At 29.1% G+C, this 23,839-nt stretch overlaps 1 protein-coding gene across 1 annotated transcript in view; it reads left to right on the top strand.

The window, feature by feature from the left end:
• The first annotated feature begins 2,779 nt into the window (after positions 1–2,779).
• LOC108557218 (major facilitator superfamily domain-containing protein 12-like) overlaps positions 2,780–23,839 on the top strand; it is a 36,238-nt gene continuing 15,178 nt past the window's right edge. The window contains exons 1-2 of the mRNA XM_017913661.1: positions 2,780–2,836; positions 12,204–12,426. Of these exons, the coding sequence (XP_017769150.1) occupies positions 12,225–12,426 (202 nt within the window). The 5' untranslated portion in view covers positions 2,780–2,836; positions 12,204–12,224. The remainder of the gene's footprint in view (positions 2,837–12,203; positions 12,427–23,839) is intronic.

The following is a 23,839-nucleotide window of genomic DNA, read 5'->3' as shown; positions in this document are numbered from 1 at the left end:
TGTAAATACTAATTCAGTTCAATTATTACCTTAATTAATTTACACTTAAAAACACATAGTATACAAATACTTGCATATTTAGCAAATTATTTAAAAAAAATCATATAAATAATATTATGTAACTATATATGTATAACAATACGAGGTTATTGCCGTAATTTGTTTAAAACCGGACTAATCGAGGACTTTAAAATAACATGTTTTGTTGTATTATTAATTTTGTTTTATTATTATTTAGTACTGTACGGCGGTATTGCTGTATTACAAAACACGATGTTCGTACGAACGTACACTTCGTCATCCAATAAGTTTATACAAAAATGTGTTTAATTCAAAATTGCTGCATTATAAAAATTGTCTCTCAATTACATCAGTGTTTTTTCGTACACATGAACGTACTCGATGTTCGTACGAACGTACATTTTGTTTTTTTAAATATGAATATACCAAAATTGGGATATTATATAATAATGATATTGTTATAGATGGATGAATGTGGTTTCGATGAAAAATCGAAATTAAAATAAATCCACAGAGAGAATATTAATAATTCGAATACGAATTAATTGGGAGCACGTCTGCTCTTGAATAATTTAGTTCTCGTAATTATTTGCGCTTCGAAAATCATTCCAATCAACAGTGATTCAATATGAGACCAAAGATAATTTAATATATTTATATGTTCTTACAAACATGATAGCAAAATATAATACTATCCAGGAAAGGAATTTCATACTAATTTTATATAAATGAAACTAGGAAATAGTTGTCTGGTTAGTACAATTATATATTAAACTTCATTTAATTAGTGTTTGTTCTGATTATTTCATTGCGATGTAATTGTTTTTGCTTTAATTAGTTATGATTTCTGGGCTTTCTCTACAGCTTTCGTTGTATATAATTTCAGTCTGCTAAGGCTTTATCCAACTCTATCCAGTATAGTGCGCACATCAGTGTCGGCTCATCCGCAAGGGCTGCAATAATACAACCCTTTTAGTACTTAATAAAAATTCATATTTGTGATAATTGCAGCCCAAAATATATTTTCTTTAACAATAAATTTCCTACTGTTGTACATATGTACTTTTCTCCTTTCATTATTCGTTTCTTTCTGGCTGGCGAACTTGGTTCGCTGGCAAATTATTACGTGCGCAATTACGTAACTTTAGATTAAATATTTATCAGGCTTAATAACGAGTTTTAATTATAAACGAACTGATGTCTGGTAGCCAAAAGGAGCGTAGCTCGACGCTAAATGATTCAAGCAAATAATTAACAAAATCCTGGCAAAGAGGCGACCCAATCGTAAGCCAAAAAAAACAAAATTGTAACCGAAAGTTATGTAATTTTGCTTGAAATTAATGAATGAAGTCGCCTTGACGAAGGTTCGCAATTTTGATTATAATAATGTTCAAATCGTAAACGATCTGTAAAATTATAAAACGTTTGTGGGTTTTAATTACGAAACTTTTAATGCTTACACAATAAACAAACGCTTTAGGGATTTTATAGCTGACTTATTAAATTTATTTATTTGGAAAATTTTAACATTGTAACGTCGATTTCAATGAAAACTGTTAATGTAAATCATAATTTCATATGTTATAACTTTCGGTTTTACTTAACTAATTTTGTAGGAAATAAAGACAAATATTTATCTTGTATTTTACAAAGCATAAGAAGAAATCTAACGTAATTCATCATTAAAAATTGTTCGAAAACCGAATTTCATAACCCGTTCTCGAATCCCAAATTCGTAAGTAATTCGTACGTAAAATCATATACAAAATAATAAAATCTAAAAATAATAACAAAATTTATTTCTAGAAACAACCACAAAAATAAACTCCACAAATTGATTAAATATAGATACAATTTTTATTCTTCTTTTCTTTATCTGTGGTGAGAAAATTTGTCAGTTTCTTTTGGAGATTCCACATATTGTGGCTAACTTAAATAAAATAAAAATCATGATTAATATTTCCTGAGTACATGAAGAAACATATACAAAGCGCTTTAAACTGTAACTCAACCTTGAAAAATAAGTAAACTTATTTAATTAAGCCAATTAAAAATGAATATAAAGAAAATAATCAAAAATTTTATTAGGATTTTTTAATTTGAATATATAGTAAAATGAGTTACATATTTTTGTACAATGGTTTTTTATGGGAACACATAAGTTTAGTTTAATTATAAGTAAAATTAATTATATAATTGATTATCATAATTAATTGTATTAATTAAACAAAATGCATAAATGCATGCTAACTACTTATACTACGTTTTTTGGTTTGTAAATCATATTTGAGATAGTACACTTAAGTGCAAACAAAACTACTTATAGATAGTAATTGTAAAATTTTAGTAAATTAATTATGATTTTATGAGGTAATCAATAATCTTGATGTTTGTGCAGAATAAATAAAATAGTGCGATAAGTACTTTCGACTTATTAATAGGTGCCACGTCAACTGCTATATTTGCATCGCAAGATTCGTAGCAGCTTTGTGTAATCCGGTTCAAGGTCGACGTTGTCATAGGTCGTAGGCTCTAGCCGTATGGTAGATGTGCCTCGAGGCGCCATCCTCGCGTTCGATTTTATTTTCACGTGTCAGGTGTTTCCTTACGATCCCAACAGAAGGATTTGTCCCTGTCCGCGTCAATTCCTTCGACGAATCCTGGCGCCTTGTTCCGTCATAGTTTTTACGGTCACAGAGTACGCTAAATCCTTGCGTTTTCAGCTTGATTAAGCCAACAGAGATGCTCGGATGGTTGTGCCTTGCAAAACGCACGCTCTGAATAATACCAAACTAGTTCTGATGAAAATAGTCCGGTATGTAAATTTTAAGACCCACAACATTCCGGTTTATATCCAGTAAACATAGATATTCAACGAGAGAACTGATTGTAGACAAGAAAACTGACGCATTCATTTATTTACAATAAATGAAAGACTTAAGTGGTAGGAAGTGAAGGTAATAGAAATAAAAGAAAGTTTTTCACTTTCGTAAAGATTTTCGCGTGATGTAATTGTTGGAAACATTCGATAAATCTAGATTAAATGAAAATAAAATAAATGTAGAAATCAATTGAGTTTTCTATAAAAATTCATTCATGTATTCAGGTGAAGGTAATGTTAAAATATTTAGAAGGTTTTGTCGATAATTGCATGAAAATTTCAAATGCGCGAGACGAGTTCGATGAAAAAGGTAAAATTTGAATATGGATATGCAAAGATGAAGAGGAGGATTATGAACGAGATGCCAGTAATTCTGCATGAGCGACCTACATAATGGTCGATCATTAAACGTGAAATATTCATAGGGTATATTTGTTGCCGAAAGAGATGCAACACAACGCGGTAGCACACAAGACATCGTTATCCTCAAAACCATTTTATATACCTCGATACTCCATATTTCAACAAACAACTTTCAAGCAAGTGATTATTTTCAATTGGTCTGTACACAGCACCGATTGCGTATCGTCGAACGTATTGATCTACTTCAAATTTGATGATTAGTTGAGTAAATTGAGGTCTAATCTATTTACAATTAGTAATTAACAGAACTCCTGGATTTTGGTTTAAATTACATGATGTATCAGGAAATGAGAATTATAGTAAATTAAACGATTTTTAATAAAACCTTATTCACGTTCGATAATACGTACAACATTCTGTTTGAATTAACGTAATTGATAAGGAATATATAATACGTACATGATTATTTCCAGTATTATATTCGAACTAACGTAAATATCTGTAAAAACGTATAATTTGATCGGAAATATTGTGTATATGAGTTTAATTTACCACTTGATACCTTTATTCGAAGACAAAATTTACATTAGTTTGAACGTCTAGTTGAAAATGTTTTTAGATCAATTTAAATTGAGTAGCTGCACGTTCCCAGGATAATGTACATTAAATGATAAATCGTGCGCAATGTGAGGACTAGTGGGATACGATTTAGTGGTCCGTGTTCGTAAGTTTGGTCTTTTTGGGATTAGGGTGTAATCTCCGTTTGCGGAAGCAAATAGAAGTGGGATTTGCAGACATTTCGAGTTGGACATTGAAGAGAAGAAGCGACTTAATCTCTAGTTATTACTCCCATACTATTTAATACCCAAAGCATTATAACTTATTTCTACAAAAAAATATTCTCTGTGGCCCAAAATCTAAGTTAATTGGATATTAAACTATTATATTTTTTGTATACATTCGATTTTAGTGTAATAAATATGTAATTAGTTCATTTAATCCTATTTTTTACTAATAAAGTAAACTTTTTTTTTAATTACAAGATTACAGTCACAGATTTTCATCTCTAAAATTAAATTTTACCTAAATTACATACTTTCTATGCAATGCGGTGCTTGTACTTGGGTATTTCTTTTTAAGATATTATCGCGCAATGATTATATCTCTCTAAGGACAACTTTTATATATTTTTTTGCAAATTTTAAATGCAAGATTTGTACAAATTCGTTTATTATTAATTTTTTTAAATATTTCTTTATTTACTATTAATCTATTAATTATTTACTTTAAATTTTGTTTTATGTCTTTAAGACTGAAGTGTTTCTGCTAAAAAAATGTTCTTTAATTTGATGTATATTTACTTCAGACTTATATTGCAATGTTTATGAAAGCACGTAAAATGATTATGTTTACGTTGAAGTGTGGATAAAGCGGATGATAAGATGGAAAAATAATAATAATAAGAGAATGAAATGTGGAATAACCGGAGTAAAAATAAACGCCGTTCAGCTTCTTGCGGATTGTTTTCGTTTGACAACCGTCATGTGAAACCCACATAGTCACTTGCATTTATTCACTTGCACATTTGCCAATGTACGGAAATAGGACGTAAAAACAAAAACGAGAACATGATCCAAACCCATTAACTCCCATGATATTCGCACAAACTTGCAACGCGTATTATTGTTTTCACGTATAAATATAACTAGGCGACATGAATGATGTTTTGTCTACCACTCGATTGAATACTCACTCACTCAATTAACAAAGTTCAATTATCGAGAGACTGAATGTTAGTAAACAAAAATATACAGAAGTTCAATTATATTAAGAGGATGAAATTTAATAAAATTTGGTTTTTGGTTGAGAGAGACAAAAGCTTATCATACGTTCGATAATACGTACTTGATTTATACAGCGCTAACAACGTAAATCTTATTAACCTATGCTTGATAATATGTGTACGTTAATTCGAACATACGTACAATGATGACAGTCGGATCAATACGATGATTATATAAGATTTCCCTTTAATACTTGTTTAAAATAAATAGTTGAGATTTAATAATAAAACAATTTGGCGCCTATTGGTTACGAAATCCGTACAAAAATATTATGCACCTATGGGCGTATTGCAGATTGCTGATATACATAAGTGTAAGCAATAGAGATACTCGAACTGAACTTATCTACGAGGGATATAAATGAAATAAATTCCGTGCGTGTTAGTTACGTGAAGCATAGGTCTTTTTGACCTGGATAGAAAAGGCTAGTACGTTAGATTTATGTAGACAACTATAACAAAAAATTGCCTTTGTATGTCTCATATAATGCTAATGTCGGTTGTTTTCTATTCGAGTGCCTCGCGTTACGCTTTGTGCACAGATCATACTAGATAGTCCAATTGGCGTCATTGTTCTTGAATTTGTCCCAAAGTATTATATCTTGTCTTTCATTTAATTTCGGGATTTTGACCCCCTTTTATTCTTCAGACTTTTCATAATAATACATATATACGTACTTATACGTCATTAAACTATGAAAATTTAATATTCATATTTTATACAGCATTCAATTTAAATCAAGAAATTATATAATTACTAAAATTATTTCATTAATTTAATTATACAATTTATTAAAAATATTTTAAACAAGTTATTAACCCTTTCCAGCCCAGTGATTCCAAATGGAATCATTAATTTTTAAATTTTTGTCTTTCGACGATTAAAACTGTTGGAAGCAACTACTGTGAATTGAAGCTAGATGTATTTTTAACAGTAGGTAATATTGAATAATAAATAAAAAAACATTTTTATGATTAAACAAGTGCTTTTATAAAGATTCGAATAAAACAAAAACAAAATTTGAAAAAAAAATCGTATTTTTCAATTTCAGTTTTACAGGTTTCACTGAACGAATTGGGAAACGATTTGTATATTTTTGTTCTAGTTGTACACAAGAATTAAATTAAAATTTGTATATGCTTATGATAAAGTCAAAGTTTACGTTTGTAACAACGTTAAGTACGTACTTTCGAAAGACATAAAGAACCGATTAACTCCTGAAATAATTGAAGTATGCTTTGTATATAACTTCTATATATAGTAGTCAGTTAACGTACATATTACGTACACAAATTGTACTATGATTTTTTTTTTAACTAGAACTGGTAGAAATTTACTATTTTTTTTCATAATTTACAAAATATTAGTTTTTGATACTCCAGAAAAAATAGCTTAGTTTCTACTGACAGTATTAACACTATTGTTATATAAGTTATATATGATAGTAAATGTATGAGATTATTAATGCTAATACAATTTTACTAAATATCTTTACTTTTACAAATTTTCATTAATAACATTTTTAGATCAGTACACTTAATGCTATAAATTTTTTTAAATATTTTAATTATAACATTTAGTTGAAACAACCTGTTTGACCGTCAATTATCAGATTCAATATACACAAGAAACTGATACACTCTAATGTTATGTAACAAGATATTGCAAAAACGATCATCGAAAGGCAGATTTGCTTCCGCTGGTATCGATTTCTTGTTACATTCACCAAAGTGAGACACCAACAATTGCACTACAAAATATATCGTTTCAACATGATCTCTAAAACGTATCTCCTACATTTTTTTTGTAAATGAATTTTCCTGTAACCAGAAAATGTATGTTTTTCCCAATTTAATTAAATTAACCGATTCGATAATTCTTTTTCGCTTCGGATTGCAATATATTTGCTCCCTACTGAATACATACAGTATAACACATAAAAAAATATAAAACAAAAATAAATAAATAAAGCAAACACACGCGTTCAATTCGCGCGCGTAATTAAATTATCCATGAAATATGTATTTGCACGAGCTTCATTAAAAGTAAAAATTGAATGTATAAAAAAATACTATGAAAAATATACGAACTATAACTGACGGATTAATAATATAAATCACTCTTTGTGACAAATATTTGGAATTAAAATGAATAGATCAGCGGTTGTGGATGATGATGTATTTATTTTTTTCTGCAAGGATCGCTCAAAATGGTTGAAGAGAAGAAACTCGCATAGCACACATTAATTAGCTGTAATTACTGCTTCCCGAGTTTCTCAATGAAGTCGGCATTCATTTGCTGAATGACACATATATAAATATTTGCGTTGAGAAAGTAGTCTGATCAAAATAAACAGTTCACGTACATCCATAAGTTGTATAGTAAAAAAACGAAGGAATGTAACTAAATATAGCTTAAACGTTTTGTTTTAAGTATATTCTGTTTAATTGGGACACCGGTTAAACGGGTCACCCGCTTATTAGGGACAAATCCTATTCCCCATGTGCGTGGATGCTGTTCTTGAGTCGCATCCATGGATGGACCGCGCCTTATCCTTACATATTTATTGTACCAGAATTTACATCATTTTCTATTATGTAGTACTTATACAAATTTTTAATTGTGTTATAATTTATTAAATAAAATATTAAAAATTGGCTCAAAGAATTATGCTAACAAATGTACTTAGTAATTTAAGAAAGTTAAGCAATGTGTTTAAAGGATGGTATTAGAAATGCACCATAGCCACTGGGAGCGGAAAATTTTCAAATTTAATACTGGACTAATCGAGGAACTAAATACAAACAAAAAATAAACAAAAACACAAAATATTTGTATGAAAAAATAATTTTGTCCACAATTTCTTTCTTTTATTTTTCTGAATCAAAATTTAAAACTTCATTCATGAATTACCTATATATTAAATAATTAAATCCTATTCATTAATAATTTTATATCAGTTATGAAAAATAAAGATAAGATGTTTTTGTTTTTTTTTTCACAATTTTCAAAAAATTACTAATAATATGAAACATGATATTTTTTTTTGAAATAAATATTATTAAGTGAAAACTTTAACTCAGTGTCGCAAATTTTCAACAAAAGTACCGCTAGTAATCGTTCTATAGAATACCTAAGCTTTTTATAATTTATTTTTTTAATATAACGGTTGTTACGTAATTTTAACAAAAATGTACAGTGAACTTTTATAATTAATAAGATAATGTTAATTCATAAATATATAAGATTGAGAGTATCAACAATATGTTGAAACTGTAATTGTTTATTTCCAATGAAAAACTTCATAATTACAATTAAATTGTAGTAGGAAGAAAGTGAGTATAACAGTATACGTTTACCGTTTAGTTTTTGCAAAGTGAACATTATTAGATGAAGCTTTTTGCAGTCATTACCATGAGAACTATTATCTCTGAATCCATCATCTTGTGTTTATATTTTTTTGCAAGAAATATAAACGGTTCTTGTTTAAATAATTGCATAAATGCTTTAGACTTAAAGAAAAAATATTCTTACAAAAAAAAATTGTAAAGAAGATTTTTTTTTAATAAAATATTTTCATGTATATCATTATTAAATATTTACAATTTCAACATGTAAACTGTAATCCTATCAGAATTTTTATAAAATATAAATTTTCATTCATAATATTTTCTGATCAGTTTTCTTAATTACCAAAAACAATTAAATAATAAATATGTTGAGTACAACAGCTTTTTTATGTATTCAACAAATAAATAATTCAATAATTTGTATGAAATACAAAAATTTTATAAAAATTAATTGAAAAAAAAAAACATTTTTTTTAAATCGAGTCATTTCAGTCATCAATTTTATATTTATTTGTTATAATCATTTGTTTTTTGTTCGAAAATTTATTTTATTCGAGAACAGAAGAAATTTTTTCAATTTATTTGCGATATTTTCAATGCACATTTTATGTAATTTCACCTGTTGGAAATATTATGTATAAAAGTAATAATAAAACATATTCGACATTATAATTTTATTGTGACACAAATCACTCTAATGAATCATTCATTAACGTGCATATCTATCAGAAAAAAAAACTGTCAGAAATATTCATGTTTCAGCGGAGTGCGAACCATACAATGTAAGCCTGATGAAAAATTAATTTCCATTATTACACTATTTTTGCCACATATGAAGAGTGTATAGCGCATCAAAAAATCCCATATTTGATTTTCGTTTATTTTTACACGTTCGTTCGTTTCGTTTGTTACTTTTGTTTTAATATATATTTTTTGTTAATTTTTCAATTAAAACCACAAAAATTCGGAACGTTGAAACAACACCACCAAATATTTAGTGTGAAGTGTTTCGACCTACTGAAAGTTACATATTTTCATTTGATTTTACAACAGTAAAAACAAATATGTTTTCAATTTAAATTTGAAATTTACAAATTAAATTATACAACAATACCTTGAATAGTGCGGTTTAAAATTCTAATTTTTTATGCTGTTTTAAAGTCATCGATTAGTCCGGTTTCAAATAATCCGGAACAGGTATTGTTTGATTTTATTAATAATCAATGAAACATGTATTTACAAAAAATATTTATTATTGGACAAAGAAATATTATTTTTAAGTATACAAAAATATTTTGAATGTTTTTTTTTTATTCAAATCTCTCTTTGTGCTGTTTATATTAATGCAGTTTTAAAGACACGAATAGTCCAGTTTCAAATAGTGCGGAAATTGTTTTGAGAATATGAAATTATGTAAGTAATTTTTTGATGATGAAGAAAAAAAGTAGCTGAAATGTACTTTTAATGGATGATGTGTGTCACAATATAAACAACATCAGCGAAATTGTGATGATGATCTGTATATGTTACACAACGATGTTCAGATATGATAAATAATCTAAGAAAGTGCTGCAAATAGAATTGCGTGAATTCGATTGCTGTCATCATTGAGTATTGCGCGGAATAATAAGATTTGCTGTCGTTGAGAGAAGATCCAAACAATTGCAGATAACGTTATGTGAACTGAAATTGTAAGCAAAAGCGCAAACAAAAATAGTTTACCTTGCATTCCGTCGTAATAGAATCGAAATTGAAACGTAGATTTCCTCTGTAGCATTCCCATACCATTGAATGAATGGAACAATTTGAATGAAGCTATTGTTCATTTATTGTTGATGCACTTTCAAAGGACTCTTATTATTATATTTATTATTTAATTAGATGTACACATTCCTGTTGCTTGGAACGGTTCAATTGTAATTATTATATAAATAGAATCATTCTGTTTACGTTGTCAGTTTTATAAATTAATCATACGACATTTTTCGTTAATAATTATTAATGAAATACAGCAATAACTTCCCCAATATTCCGCACTGTTTGAAATCGGACTAATCGAGGTACTAAATATAAACAAAAAATAAACCAAGGAACACAAATTATTTTTTTCTCTATCAAAATTTCAAACATCATTAATAATCATAATTAGCTCCTATAATTAATAAAATGAAACAGTTATTAACAAAAAAGATATTTTTTTTCACAATTTTCAAAAAATTACTAACGATATGAAATATGATCTTTTTTTTTAAATAAATCTTGTTAAGGGAAAACTTTTACTCTGTTCTGAACGATAAAGATGAGGATATTTCCATGGAAACTTGAGGTGACTGAAAAAGTTATTCTTTTGTTCGTTCCACCAAGTTACTGAAAGTGTCATGTTTTGCATATCTTTTAGAAGAAAAACAAAAGAACATTCGTCCTTCTCCGAATATGAATTTGTCATTAACACAGTTTCCTTTAATTTTTTTTTGTTATAATTGTTATTACGTAATATATCAAGTGAAACTTTTAGCTTTGTATATTGACATAATTCATTACTCAAAACACAGAAGATAATATACTAAAATATAAGTTGTTTAATTATATAATAAGGCGGAATATTCAAATTTGTCACCTTATATATTATTGATTGAATTGTTTTCATTTATGTATACTAATAGTATTAAAATGTTCGTCGATACGTCTATTATGACCCATTTTCAATACTCAATTTGCACAACAACAAACCTTTCAGTTAAATGAAAAATGGTCAATCAATGAAACACATTTGTTACAGCGCAAAATATGATACAAATACGTTTGAGCTCTCACATCAAAGTAAATTAAAAATATGTATTGGCCAGGCAGATCGAACTGATTCGTTATACTTTTTAATTGCATATAAAGCACAAAGCGGCTTGTAAACATCTGTTTATTTTTTCAGATATTCGCAGAACGTTATTATTAATACAGTGACGGGTTTTAATAATTTGTAAAGTTCTCTGAAAATATTCCATATTACATGTTTTTGTATTTTATGTGAAGAAGTAATATTGCGTGAAAATGTTCAATTTACAACAGTTGTCCAGTTCGGAGTACAATTAATTGCCTGAATTGGACCAGTTGAAGTAAAAGTCTATTATGAGAAGAAACTAAGAAAAGAAAACATGTTACAGTGCACGAAATGTCACACTTGTGAACTTTTAATTAAATTGTACAAAAAAGATTGGTCCGTTTAGGGATACTAGTTGCTTTGATTGGAACGATTATTTAACCATATTTTTAAAATTACAGCATAACTATAATCTTATAAGTAATGTGTCCAATTAGTCAACCCTCCCATAATACCTTCTATAGTTACCATATTATCATAACAATGTATTTTACAATTTATTCGTTTGTAAGGGCTGCATCACTGCAGCCCCTCTATGAACGTGACGCCACTGTTGATATTCAAGCTTATTCCATTTATTTATTTTTTGGTACATCGAAGGACATAATATAATACATTCGCTGGAATTGTTAATTAGCGAAACTGGTGAAAACGATTTCCACGTATTGTCTCTGCGTACGACACGAGTGCTAATTATTATACACTCGTTTTGTTCCTTTCCACTTACTTTATTTTCATTTATTCGTTACCTTTTCCATTTCTTTCCTTTTTCTTTTGAAGCCACTGTTCGGATTTCTAGAATCTTTCTGCGCGTGCATCCATAGATATATACGCATTACTTATTTCTTTTTTCGTTGCATCTTTTGCAGGTGAGCTTTCTTGGAAACGAGATGAATGAAGAAACGGGTTTGCTTCATGGACAGGGCGGCACCGTCGCGAGGAATCGTTGCAGACCATCGCAGAAACTCTGCTATGGTCTAGGTCACGTATATAATGATCTCTGCGCCTCCGTGTGGTTCTCCTACACGCTCTTCTATTTCCAAATCGTGCTTCAGATGGACTCCACTACAGCCGGAACCCTCATTATGATAGGTAATAAAGTATAGGACCTTTACATGATCAGGTATAAGGTAGGTACCAACAATTTGGTAAACAGATGTTTTGAGTGTAATGGCAATAAGCTTTGATTTACGATCTAGCAAACAAATATTTTGATTTGTTATTATCATCAACAATTCAACTTTGCCTTTTAATAACCATTTTATAATATTTTTTTTACAATTTTGGCATTGATCGGTAGGGTCTTTGCTTCCTAGACTTTGTGACATAACAGAAACCGCCTTTTTTTTTAATGCGATTAAAGAGTGAAAACTAAGCGGAACAAAAATAAACGGAGAAAACAAGCGAAAAAGTAAAACACGCAGGGCGAACGAAGGCATCGTCCTAATTTAATTTGTCCTCTGAATTCAATATTGCCAACTTTCGAATGGTTTACTTTAAGTCGACGAACAAGGATTTCGAGAAGTTCGGCCCTGTTACGTCGCCCGAAACTTTATGTTTTGTACCTCTCCTAAATTATAAGTACTTTTACAACATTTCTGACAAATGCTCCAGAATGATCGATTTCAAAAGAAGAAACAAATTATTATGAATTTTTACTAATTTAATGTTAAAACATTCTAACAGTATCAGAATATTAATTTAATTATTTTGATTAATAAATCTTAAGCTAATTCAAAATAATTTATAAAATTGATTGAATTTTTAGTTTGATTTGTGGTAATCTCCAAAAAAATGTTTTCATTTTTAGATGCTGTTTTTTTTGTAATTTATTAAACAGATATTTGGTACCTTGTACAAAACAGACAATTCGATTAGTGTTCCCTTAATTGTCGAATCAATCTGAAATCAGTAGTATTAACATTTAATCACGGACGAAATAATTTTCTCGCTGCGAAAACGTTTGTTCCTGGCAGTCGGCCGTTTCACTGATCGGAAATAATCTATACCAAACTGTTGCGGAAACTACAGCAATAATGCATGACAACCGAGCACAACAACAGTTTAAAACAATTTGCATGTCATGAGAATGGTCTGTTAGTTTCAATAGGCTTAACGGCAGGAAAAACAAAAGCTATTATGTTGCCAAGTGCATATGTATACTTAATCGCTACACGATTCTATCCTATTTTGTCCACTTTCAATACTGTTTCGAGTGATGACTATTTGGATTTGTAGATGTAAAATCTCTATTGAGGATTTTATATTTAAATATTCTAAAAGTAACTTGTCTACAAAATAACAAATCAAATTGAAACTACTAAAATTACTAATATATAATGAATATAGCAGTAAAAACAAAATCTATTTTGTCCACTTTGGACATTTCTAAATTTTTACCAAATACTTTTATTTTACTAACACATTGATAGACTATAGTCCCGATTATAGTCCCGGTATTTCCCGGGAAATTTAATTTTTATATTCAACATTTGATAATTTACATCCTTCGAACTATTACAAATGATATTCGATTTCGCAATATCAGTAAAAATGAATGTGTGTGGTGATCGTGTATTCTATTTCTTAACGAATGCAAATTAAAAATATAATCAATTCATAATAAAGCGACGAGGTGTTATGTAAACAAGAGCTGTTGTCTAAACACCTGTTCGTGCTATTGTCGGTATTTCCGAGATTCGATTCCTGTGCACGTTAAAAAGTACCGTCATGGATCTGACTAGGACAATTCCAAGAATGTGTACATATTTATTTGTTTTCCTTTGTTAATCATTTCCGTTGATTAATTAAAAAAAATACAGCTGTTGTACACATATGTATGCACTACTTTTACATAATTTAATTCAAAACAATCACCACAGATTGAATGGAATTAATTAATTAATACATTTTTTTTCTTTTCTCAGAAAGCAAAAAGATTTTGTTCGATAACACAATTTGAAGCCAATAAAAAATGTTTAAATAAATATAGGATTATTAAAAATATGAAATATTATTAAAAACTGAAACTTCAGGACCCCAAACAAAATTTACACGATCCGCAAATACATTTCTATTCGTGGAGACCGGTATTACGCACTTTTACAGCTACATAGTTAATTTTTATTTTCTTGATAATTACAATAGCAATTTGTAATTAAACAATAAAAAGAAAATTTACAACTCAATAAAATAAAATAATTAATAAAATGTTTTCATTAATTCTTTATATTGAAAACCGGTTATTAATTCAATGCCCGCACTCAGCGTATCATCCTATCAGTTATGTAACATTGATCACAAATTATCTTTATTTTTCCATTAATTCATGCATCATTTATTTGTGTATAATTATTACTACTTACACAACCTTAACTTGACCTGAAGTTGTAAATAAATTGTAAGTATCTACAGAAAATTACTTGTCAAGTAAATTTGTTGTCTTGTTACGCACATTTACAATACATGGCAAATAATGATTCTTTATAACTTACTTGTTAAGTAATATAAGTTACTTGTCAAGTAATACGTAATGTTGTCCACGGGAATGAAAAATGTAATGACTATTAGTTGTCCAGTTTGACACATTATAGTTGTCAAGTAACGAGTAGAATTACACAAACAATTAAATAATTTAAAAACAATCGTTTGTGTTAAAATTAACTTAATGAATGTGGGATTTAATTAATTACAAAGGTGATAAAACACTGACATTAATTAGCCTCCACGCGAAGATCTTCATTATATTCTACAATTCATTACATTTTTGGTGTCCAAGGATTCCTCTTTCATTGAATACATCAAATAATGAAATGAACTTGCTTATAGCGCGATTACTAATTTAATTAGCGATGCAATTAGGCATTTTATCCTTCAAGACGGGAACTACAGATAAACGTTCCAATAAATCGGACTTCAACTGCTCCACTTGAAATCGTTACAGTTACGCCACTCCGTAAGTGATGTAACAGCTCTGCCTGCACGCGTTTCTCGAGAGGAATTTTGTATTATCCAGTCCACGAATAATTTTCTTACGTCTAAAATTAATTAGTAAATCATTTACATATTGGATAATCTCCTTATTAACTGTAACTCTAACAATCTGTATACGGAAATCATAATTTTGTTGTACTCAAGAAATATTCTGTTACATAACCAATTATTAAAACTAATCATTTATTATAGTAACAATAAATATATGTATATAAAATTTTATTAATTACTTAATAATTAATATCTTAACAAACTTACTGATTTTTTTTTTGTTTTGTTTTTTTTTATTATCATTTAGAATTGAGGAAGTAAATTATCGTCGTTAGTTAATAATGCATTATATAGATCTTTGCAACTAGTTTTGAGAGCATGCACTGATGTTTCCTTTTTGGAGGTCTTCACGTATCCTCTTCTTTGTAATTTACTGTTGAGAATTCATGCTTTTTTCTAAAGCTTCTCGACTGAAACTTCTATGTTGAACTTCCTGGTTGTTCCACATAATTTATAATCAAATAGTTAATAAACATATTTTTGTTTTCTATCTATACTTTAGAGGTTTCTCGTAACGTAGTTTCAAATTAATGCAACTTCTCATATATTACTATGTACATCTTCACAAAAGTGTAGATTTCCATTAAACGTATATATTTACGAAAGTTAATCAATTTGAATGTGTGATCTTGAATTGAGACTAATAATATAATGCTTGAACAAAAGTTGATTTTAGAAATTTTTTATAATTACACAATTTATAAATGATATTTTACATCTTCTAAAAGTTAAGCAATTTGAATGGGTGATTCCAAATTTTGCATCATTACTAATATAATATTACTTATATAAAATAGAAAAAATGGTTGATAGCCAATTTCTAACATTATTAAAATATTCATTGCATTTTATTTATTACTTACTTCATTTCTGCAAACAAATGTACAATAAATAAGATAATATTATAAATTTTATTAGTCATTGTGTGTATGCAATGATTACCAAAGGGAAATAAAAATAAATAAATAAACGTACTTGTAATTACATTTACGGTTACTCAATTTACAAACACGTAAAACAAATTTTCCGGTCGTTCGGTGAAATATTAAATTGGAATTAAAAAAAAAACAACAAAACAAATGTGTTAATTTCAAATCGACAATCTATTCTTAGTATGTTATTTGTAAATTATGTAATTCGGATTTGTTGGAAAATAATGGTTTTTAAAATGTTACAAATGTCTTTATTCAAATTTACATACAGTAAAACCAAGTATAGAGTGCTTTAATTAACGAAACAACGTTAAACGAGGCGGTTTCTAGTTTGTGACGATTCAACTAACTTTTTCTTTTCTTACTGTTTCTAATAATTTTATGACAATAATAATAATAAAAATTTATTGGCCAAATATCAATACTTAAGAAGAAGAAAAAAAAGTACAATTTATATATAAATAAATTTTAACATACAATAAAAAAAAAAATATATTAATAGGCTGGCCAAAGGGCTAACGACCGAGGTCTTTCCGCCCGGGAACATAAATTTAATAAATTTATACAATGAACACAGAAGAATATGGGAAAAATATAGATATAGAGTTGTAGTTTCTTTTTTAATAATCGAAGGATGAAGGGTGGAAGGGAGTATTTGTAAGGTGTTATTTTGATTTTGGGGAGTTCTGAATAACCGTGGAGGAGAATGGAATTTCGGAGATGATTTCTGGAGAAGGATCAGGATTTTGGGAATTTTATGCCATTTTTTTAATTTTAAAACAATTTTATATTGTATTTTTATACTGAGTTTTCACGCTTCTTAAAATTTAGTTTGTTTTGAAATTTTCAAACCGGACTAATCGAAGCCTGCTATTTTTTATTGAACAGTCGCAGTATTAAGGAAATAATATAAATTTACTCCGCTTTTTCGGGATAATATTCCGCCGAATCAACTGTACTTGTAGTAGTTTTATGACAATAATTGTAATAAAGTTATGTAAGTTTTATCAGTTTTATGATGAAACTATCGAATTATTTATATCTTAAGTGGACATGATGTTTTCACTCGTCCGAAATAGCATATTGATGTTCGCGTTTGGCACAGACCTTTGTATCGATCCGCAAACCCATTTGATGTATATGTGTGTGTGTGTATGGCGTGTGTTTTCTTCGCATCATTTGCATGCCGAAGCCTTGAATACGAAATATTCCAATATTTATTTTGCAGGTGCACCGAGCGCACAAGGAAAAGCGATTCAATAATTAATTCGTTATTGCCGATTAGAATTGGTAATCCTGCCTTGTCGTAACAGACAGACGAATTACGAATTTATTATGTCACTCGAACGTGGTCGGACCCATTCACTGAATCACCGATTATCACTGTGATCCCTCTTCATAAGCCCTACCTAGCACCTGGCCCATCTGGTGGATTCGGTGGGTCCCATCCCTTCGGGCTTACTGCAACAGCAGACTGTTTCCTGCTGTCTCGACTTCATAATCATACTTCTGCTCAAAAAAAACAAAGACAAGACAATGGTATAAAACATAGTTTGATTGTTATTTTCTTCGCGTTGGCGTCGTCTCCATTGATTGCGATTCGTAAAAATCGCACGTCGCTTCCTTACGAAACAGGTACAGGTGTCGTCGCATAAATCCCGTGGTGCCGATTTAAATCTTCGTTTTCTGTTACGAGAGAGAGCGTGTTTAGAAATCTTAAACGGTTTCTTCTCTCGTGCACCACACAAACATATTTTTTTTTCTCCTCTTCGTCTTCTTCTCTATATATTTTTTTTTATTGTCATTCTTTTTCTCGTCCCTACATCTTATTGCCACAAGACCGTTTTATGTCCTCGAGACCAAACAAATCCTAATTGGAAGCGTAATTAAAGTTTACTCTAAAGTTCACCAGGTGTACAAATTACTTGACGTTGTTTTCTTTATTTCTCCGTTTTCTTTTTTGAATTGCTAATCTATTTGCTGCAATTAAACCAAGTAAATCTTATACATCACTGTCTCAGTTACACATTTTTGTTAGAAACAAACAGTGTCGTTCTTTGAATTTTGAAGTAAATGAAAAAGAAATATATTATGAAAAAAAAAATAATGAGCGAGGACAAAATCAAGAGAAAATTATGTATATTTTATAATATGCAAAATCGTATTGATTCAAATCAGTGAGCTGCAAATGTGATTTAAGTGTGACATGTGTATCTCATTAAACATCCACCTCACGTACTTCGTAACTACTTTTGTGCAACTGCAACTCAAATTTGATCATAGCAGACTAACCTAGTTTATTATACACATACAGTCAAGAATGCTCAATCATCAATAACTATGTAACTTGTTTTTTATCTACGCTTCACGAAATTACTTCATTAAGCGAAACTTCGTTTTCAGAGGTAAAAATGCTATTACCAGAATTTGAATATGCATATACAAAAAAATTGATTTTTTTTTCGAACAAAGTACACAAATATTTAGTACAATTCGTGAAGCTTGGTTATCAGGGGTAAAATAAATAATTATAATTTATGTCGTTGAAATAAGTATGATAAGTAAACAAGAGGATTTCTGCCTCAATAAATATGATAATACTAGCACGATTTCAAAAGGAAACATGAATATTTTGTTGTAGAAGGTTATTATTAGTCTTCTGTTTCTAGATTGTCTCATGCATCTCGTATCTCTATAATACACGAATATGAAATTGTAAAATCGCAGCGGGAATTCGAGAGAATGAAAGAGTTTCTGAAATGCGATCCCGATTAATCAGATTACGGCTTCTGAAAAGATTAGTTTCAAGGAAAGGAAACGCCTCGTCGCGGTTTCCATCCACGTCCTCCGCTCCGCACGGATCGTCCCCATTTCGTTGATCAAATGGGAGCGTTCCTGGAGGCAGCACGAGGCTAACACGAAGATTACCAGGGACCCCGATTATCCACTCATTTTTATTTCCTGAATCCGAAATTCTGTAATTACAAATGATTGCGCAATGATCTCATGCCGCAGTCATCCCAAGTGAGGAGCATCGTGAAGAATTATGTAATAGTTACTGAGTAGGTAGACACATCGTTCGAGTTTAATGCGTATTTATTGTTATACAAGAATCTTTATCAAAGAAACGAATTATGTCTTACGTAAAATCTAAGTTATCCTATAAAATTCTATTAGTTTTTTATATATTTAATGTACATTCAATAATACGTACATGTTAATAGAGATCTGAACAAACTGTCGTACAAATATTCATAGGAACGTACAATGATGCTCTTTCATTTCTCAAATATATACAGTCACTACTCATTTAACATATATCTTTTTTTGATTTGTGTTCAATGATACGAATATGTTTATGGTTTTGTGATCAACTGACGTTTAAAAATATCCATACGAACGTACAATTATCTCAACTTACATTTCTCAAATATATACGGTCAGGTCTCATTTAACGTTGATGTGAGTTCTGACCGAAATGACGTACAAATATCCGTACGAACGTACAATGATCTCCGTTTACTTTTCTCAAATATATGAAATAAATTGTGTTACATGTTATACCAGTGATTCCCAAAGTGGTCTATATCGACCCCCAGGGGTCTATGACAATCTGCAAGGGGTCTAAATCAACGAAAAAAAAAATTTGGGGGTCCACGATAGTGGATCGCAACATACACTGATAGTACCTATTTACTTACATTATACTATCTTATAATATAAAGACATATACATTATTTATAAAAGTACCTATGAAGTAAAAAAAATATATTATATATGTTTATAAAATTGTGTAATTTGTAGGATGTAGGCATTCGCTGTGTGGTCGCAATACATTTTGATCTTGTAAAAACCTTGAATATAGCGAATTTTGGAATATAGTGAGGAAATTTTTAATTTCCTTTCCATAGTCATACCTAGTGAAAAGGGGGTTCAGTGCTGTTACCAATCTCCTAACGAAAAAAAGAAACAGACTGGACATCATTAGCCGAGGAGATTTAAGATTAAACCTTCAAAAATTGACAACAAATGTTGATAATTTATTATTTTATTAGTTTATTTTATGTTACGTATATTTTATATAACAGATACACAATTTTATTTTGAGTAGTTTTAATTTAAATTCAATTAATACATGTATAAATGTTTTTACATGTGTTTTTACTTTAAGTTTTTAACAATAAACTTCACTACAGTTAGAAATTTACAAAAAATCTATATCAGGTAAGTAGGGGGTCTACCCAAAACTGAAAAACATGGCAAGTGGTCTACGACACAAAAAAGTTTGGGAACCTCTATGCTATACAATTTCTATCTTGCTACGTTTCAGTTCGTTATGCGGATAGGTATACTTGGATATACACAATCGCGTAGTGGAAGACAATAGGGTAAAGGGCGATGAATGAAAGGGTGCTACACGAAACGCAATTAGACCGCAATTAATCGACTGAATGGTCGAATAGAGACGAGAAACTTGGTATAGTACCGGCTCAATATCAAGCAAGTTAGGCCGAAGTTAATTTTACATCCAGCACAGCCTTCATTGTTGTTTGTTTTCCTGATTCAGAGAATCCTGCACTTAGGAGTAGTAAATAAGCCTTCCTCAACTCCATCCCACCACAACTGAATTCAATTTACTCAAGCGACCGTCGCTTAAGAAATAACAACATTATACAGTGTAATTAAAGAACTGGATTTGTTGCGGTGCATAATCCAAACGTGAGGAGAATAATTTGCAATTGGATTGGATGAAAAGGTAAAGGTAAAGCCAAAGACACGAATGCATCCCGCGGATCTTCTCAACGCGGCATTAAAGAAATTGGAAGATTCCCATTTGCGTAGCTTTAATTAATCGATTGTGTTGCAACGAACATCATCTATTCCTTTTCTACTTCTTCTTATTTTTGGTTTAATTAAAGCCATTCCAGTGCATCCTCGACCTGCGACTGCTATCGTCTTGCTAAGCTTCAAATGATTCACGTACACTCAATTTTCGTAACGTGTAATTCGTGGAACGAAACGGTAGTTTCTTATTTCGTGAAAGCCTGCAAACAAATACAAACTTATTTTTATGTAATTCTATGCGTCAACAACTCTTCACTTTCTAATTACCACTATTCCTGCATCCAAATGTTTTTATCACAATGAGATAATAGCTTACTGATTCTTAAATCATAAATAAAAGTTGAAATTGAGATATCTTCTCATTTTAATTTGCTTCATTTAAACTTTCATTTACATTTGCATACATGATTAAAATATATTCATTTGCATGTATATCCCTAAGAGATTAAGTGTTAAGCAAATTAGCTAATAGGGATTAGTAATAAAACGTAACTAAAGCTATAAATTGACATTATCTTTTCATTTAAGTTTTTTTAAGTATTAAATAAATTAGTTTGTAAATAGCTGGAAGTAAATTAAAGAGAAGTAAAAATATTAATTAATTTTTTATCCAAATTAAATTAGTTGATTCATCACGTTTCTTTTTAATTCTATATTTTATTATAACTTCGGCTTTTATTTCATATTTATATAGAATGAAGAAAAATTAATTTTTTAAGTTTTTTTTTTTTAATTTTTGTGTCGAAATAATAAACTTTATACATTAAGTATTGAATAAAATAAAAATGATTATTTAATTAATTGGACAAAATTAATCTTCTCAGGTTATTAAATTATTTGTTTTATAAACTTTCACAAAAAATTTCTTACATTTAATTTCAGGTATAAAACCAAATTTTCGTAGTATTATTGATTTAATTTATATCAATGTTGTAATTGCTTTACCGATTTTGTGGTTATAACTGTATTCCACATAACCACAGAGAAATACCACACCTGGATTATTATGTTTCCCTATAGCATTCTACGTGTAAAAATGAAATCCAACAATGTATGGTTTGGATGTTATAGGTCAAATATAATGTGATGATCTCAAATCTACTAAAAAATGATGTAATTAAAATAAAATTTTCATATTTCTATGAAATTCTACACAAAAATTGTAAAATAATAATGAAACAAAAAGTTAACTGATGAAATGTGTCTTTCTGCCCAAAAAATATATTTTATTAAATTAATATAAAATGGGACAAGTTTTACATTTTCTTTATACTAATAATTTAAAATTATTTTATTAAAGAATGTTAGCTTGACAGGTGGTGAAAAATATTTTTGTTTTGTATTAACATGCAAAACAGTTACCTAACCGATCTAGATTTGTACGTTAAGAACACACGTTTTTGCAGTTTTCACCTTATTGTGTTTCAATGAATTAAATGAAACATGTACAAGGTCATGTGTACAAAGAATTGCACTAGAAACCAAACAATGTATCGTGCATATTTTAACGTAGAAAAAAAAAACTATCTATTGTCTCATACGTGGAAAGTTAATAATAATAAACAATGGATATTTTTAATAAATATTATATTATATAATTCAACAACTAAATATATAACAATGCAGTTAAATACAGGAAATAGTTACGAAATATAATCTACTTTTTATAACAATCAAATATATTCGAATTTGATATAATTAACGAACATAAACTCGTTAAACATTACGTAATTATATAACTTGCAATTATAAATTTTACGTGGATAAATTTGTTTGTTTCTCTTTGTTAAAATTATTTCCAGGTCTGTTGAATACAAGGACTCTTTTGTGAAAAGAATCGAAAGTAAAAGGGAAAACGAAAAGGAGAAAAATCTGCGGACAAAGTAATAATTATTTTTACGGCAGCTTGCCTTTTGACCGCACTCAGATCATGCATAAAATTCATGCTCCATTTCAATGCGATTCATTAATTTCTAATTAAAAATTATTTTGCGAACTTTACCGAAACATTCTCAATGCCATTCGCGTCCTTACTTACATTGTTATCTCCATTTTATTCTTTAATATCTACCGAGGTCGTATTTTATTTATAGAAAAAAAAACAACACATTTACTTCATCTAAACGTGAACTATTGTTATGCATGATTCATATACACTGTCATAATTTAATAGTTATTTTATATTATATAATTCACATATTGAAAGTTATTCCATCAGTTAACATCGTTTATTGGTGGTCCAATCTAAGCACCGATCCTAATTCGGCAACTATAAATGTCATTATACTTCATGACTACATTTATTGATCCGTCTACTAAATATTGAACATAATACTGATTTTATTCAACAAAATAAGTTTAAAATATTTAATTGACATTAACTGTTTTTGGCATAAAATTACACGTTGTTAAAGGAAGAATCACTAGCATGTATAACAACATAATTAAAATCAATACAGTTTATGAATATCTATAGATAATAACGTCATTATTGTATTCAAAGCTAATTAACCGCATCGTTCATTTTATCACTAATTAGAGAAAGCCGATAAAGTTAATTTAGTATTTAAACACAGTTATTACAAATAATTATATACAATAATTTTCAATTAAAAATATCAATTAAATATAATCTTTTTTTTTAATCTGTTACCAAATTGTTGAAACTGGATGTTTTTTAAATA

The sequence above is a fragment of the Nicrophorus vespilloides genome, unplaced genomic scaffold (assembly GCF_001412225.1).
Source record: "Nicrophorus vespilloides isolate i.1.1-1 unplaced genomic scaffold, Nicve_v1.0, whole genome shotgun sequence".
Classification (NCBI taxonomy): domain Eukaryota; kingdom Metazoa; phylum Arthropoda; class Insecta; order Coleoptera; family Silphidae; genus Nicrophorus; species Nicrophorus vespilloides.
The sequence above is the reverse complement of the archived record's forward strand: the minus strand, read 5'-3'. Positions and strand labels throughout refer to the sequence as shown.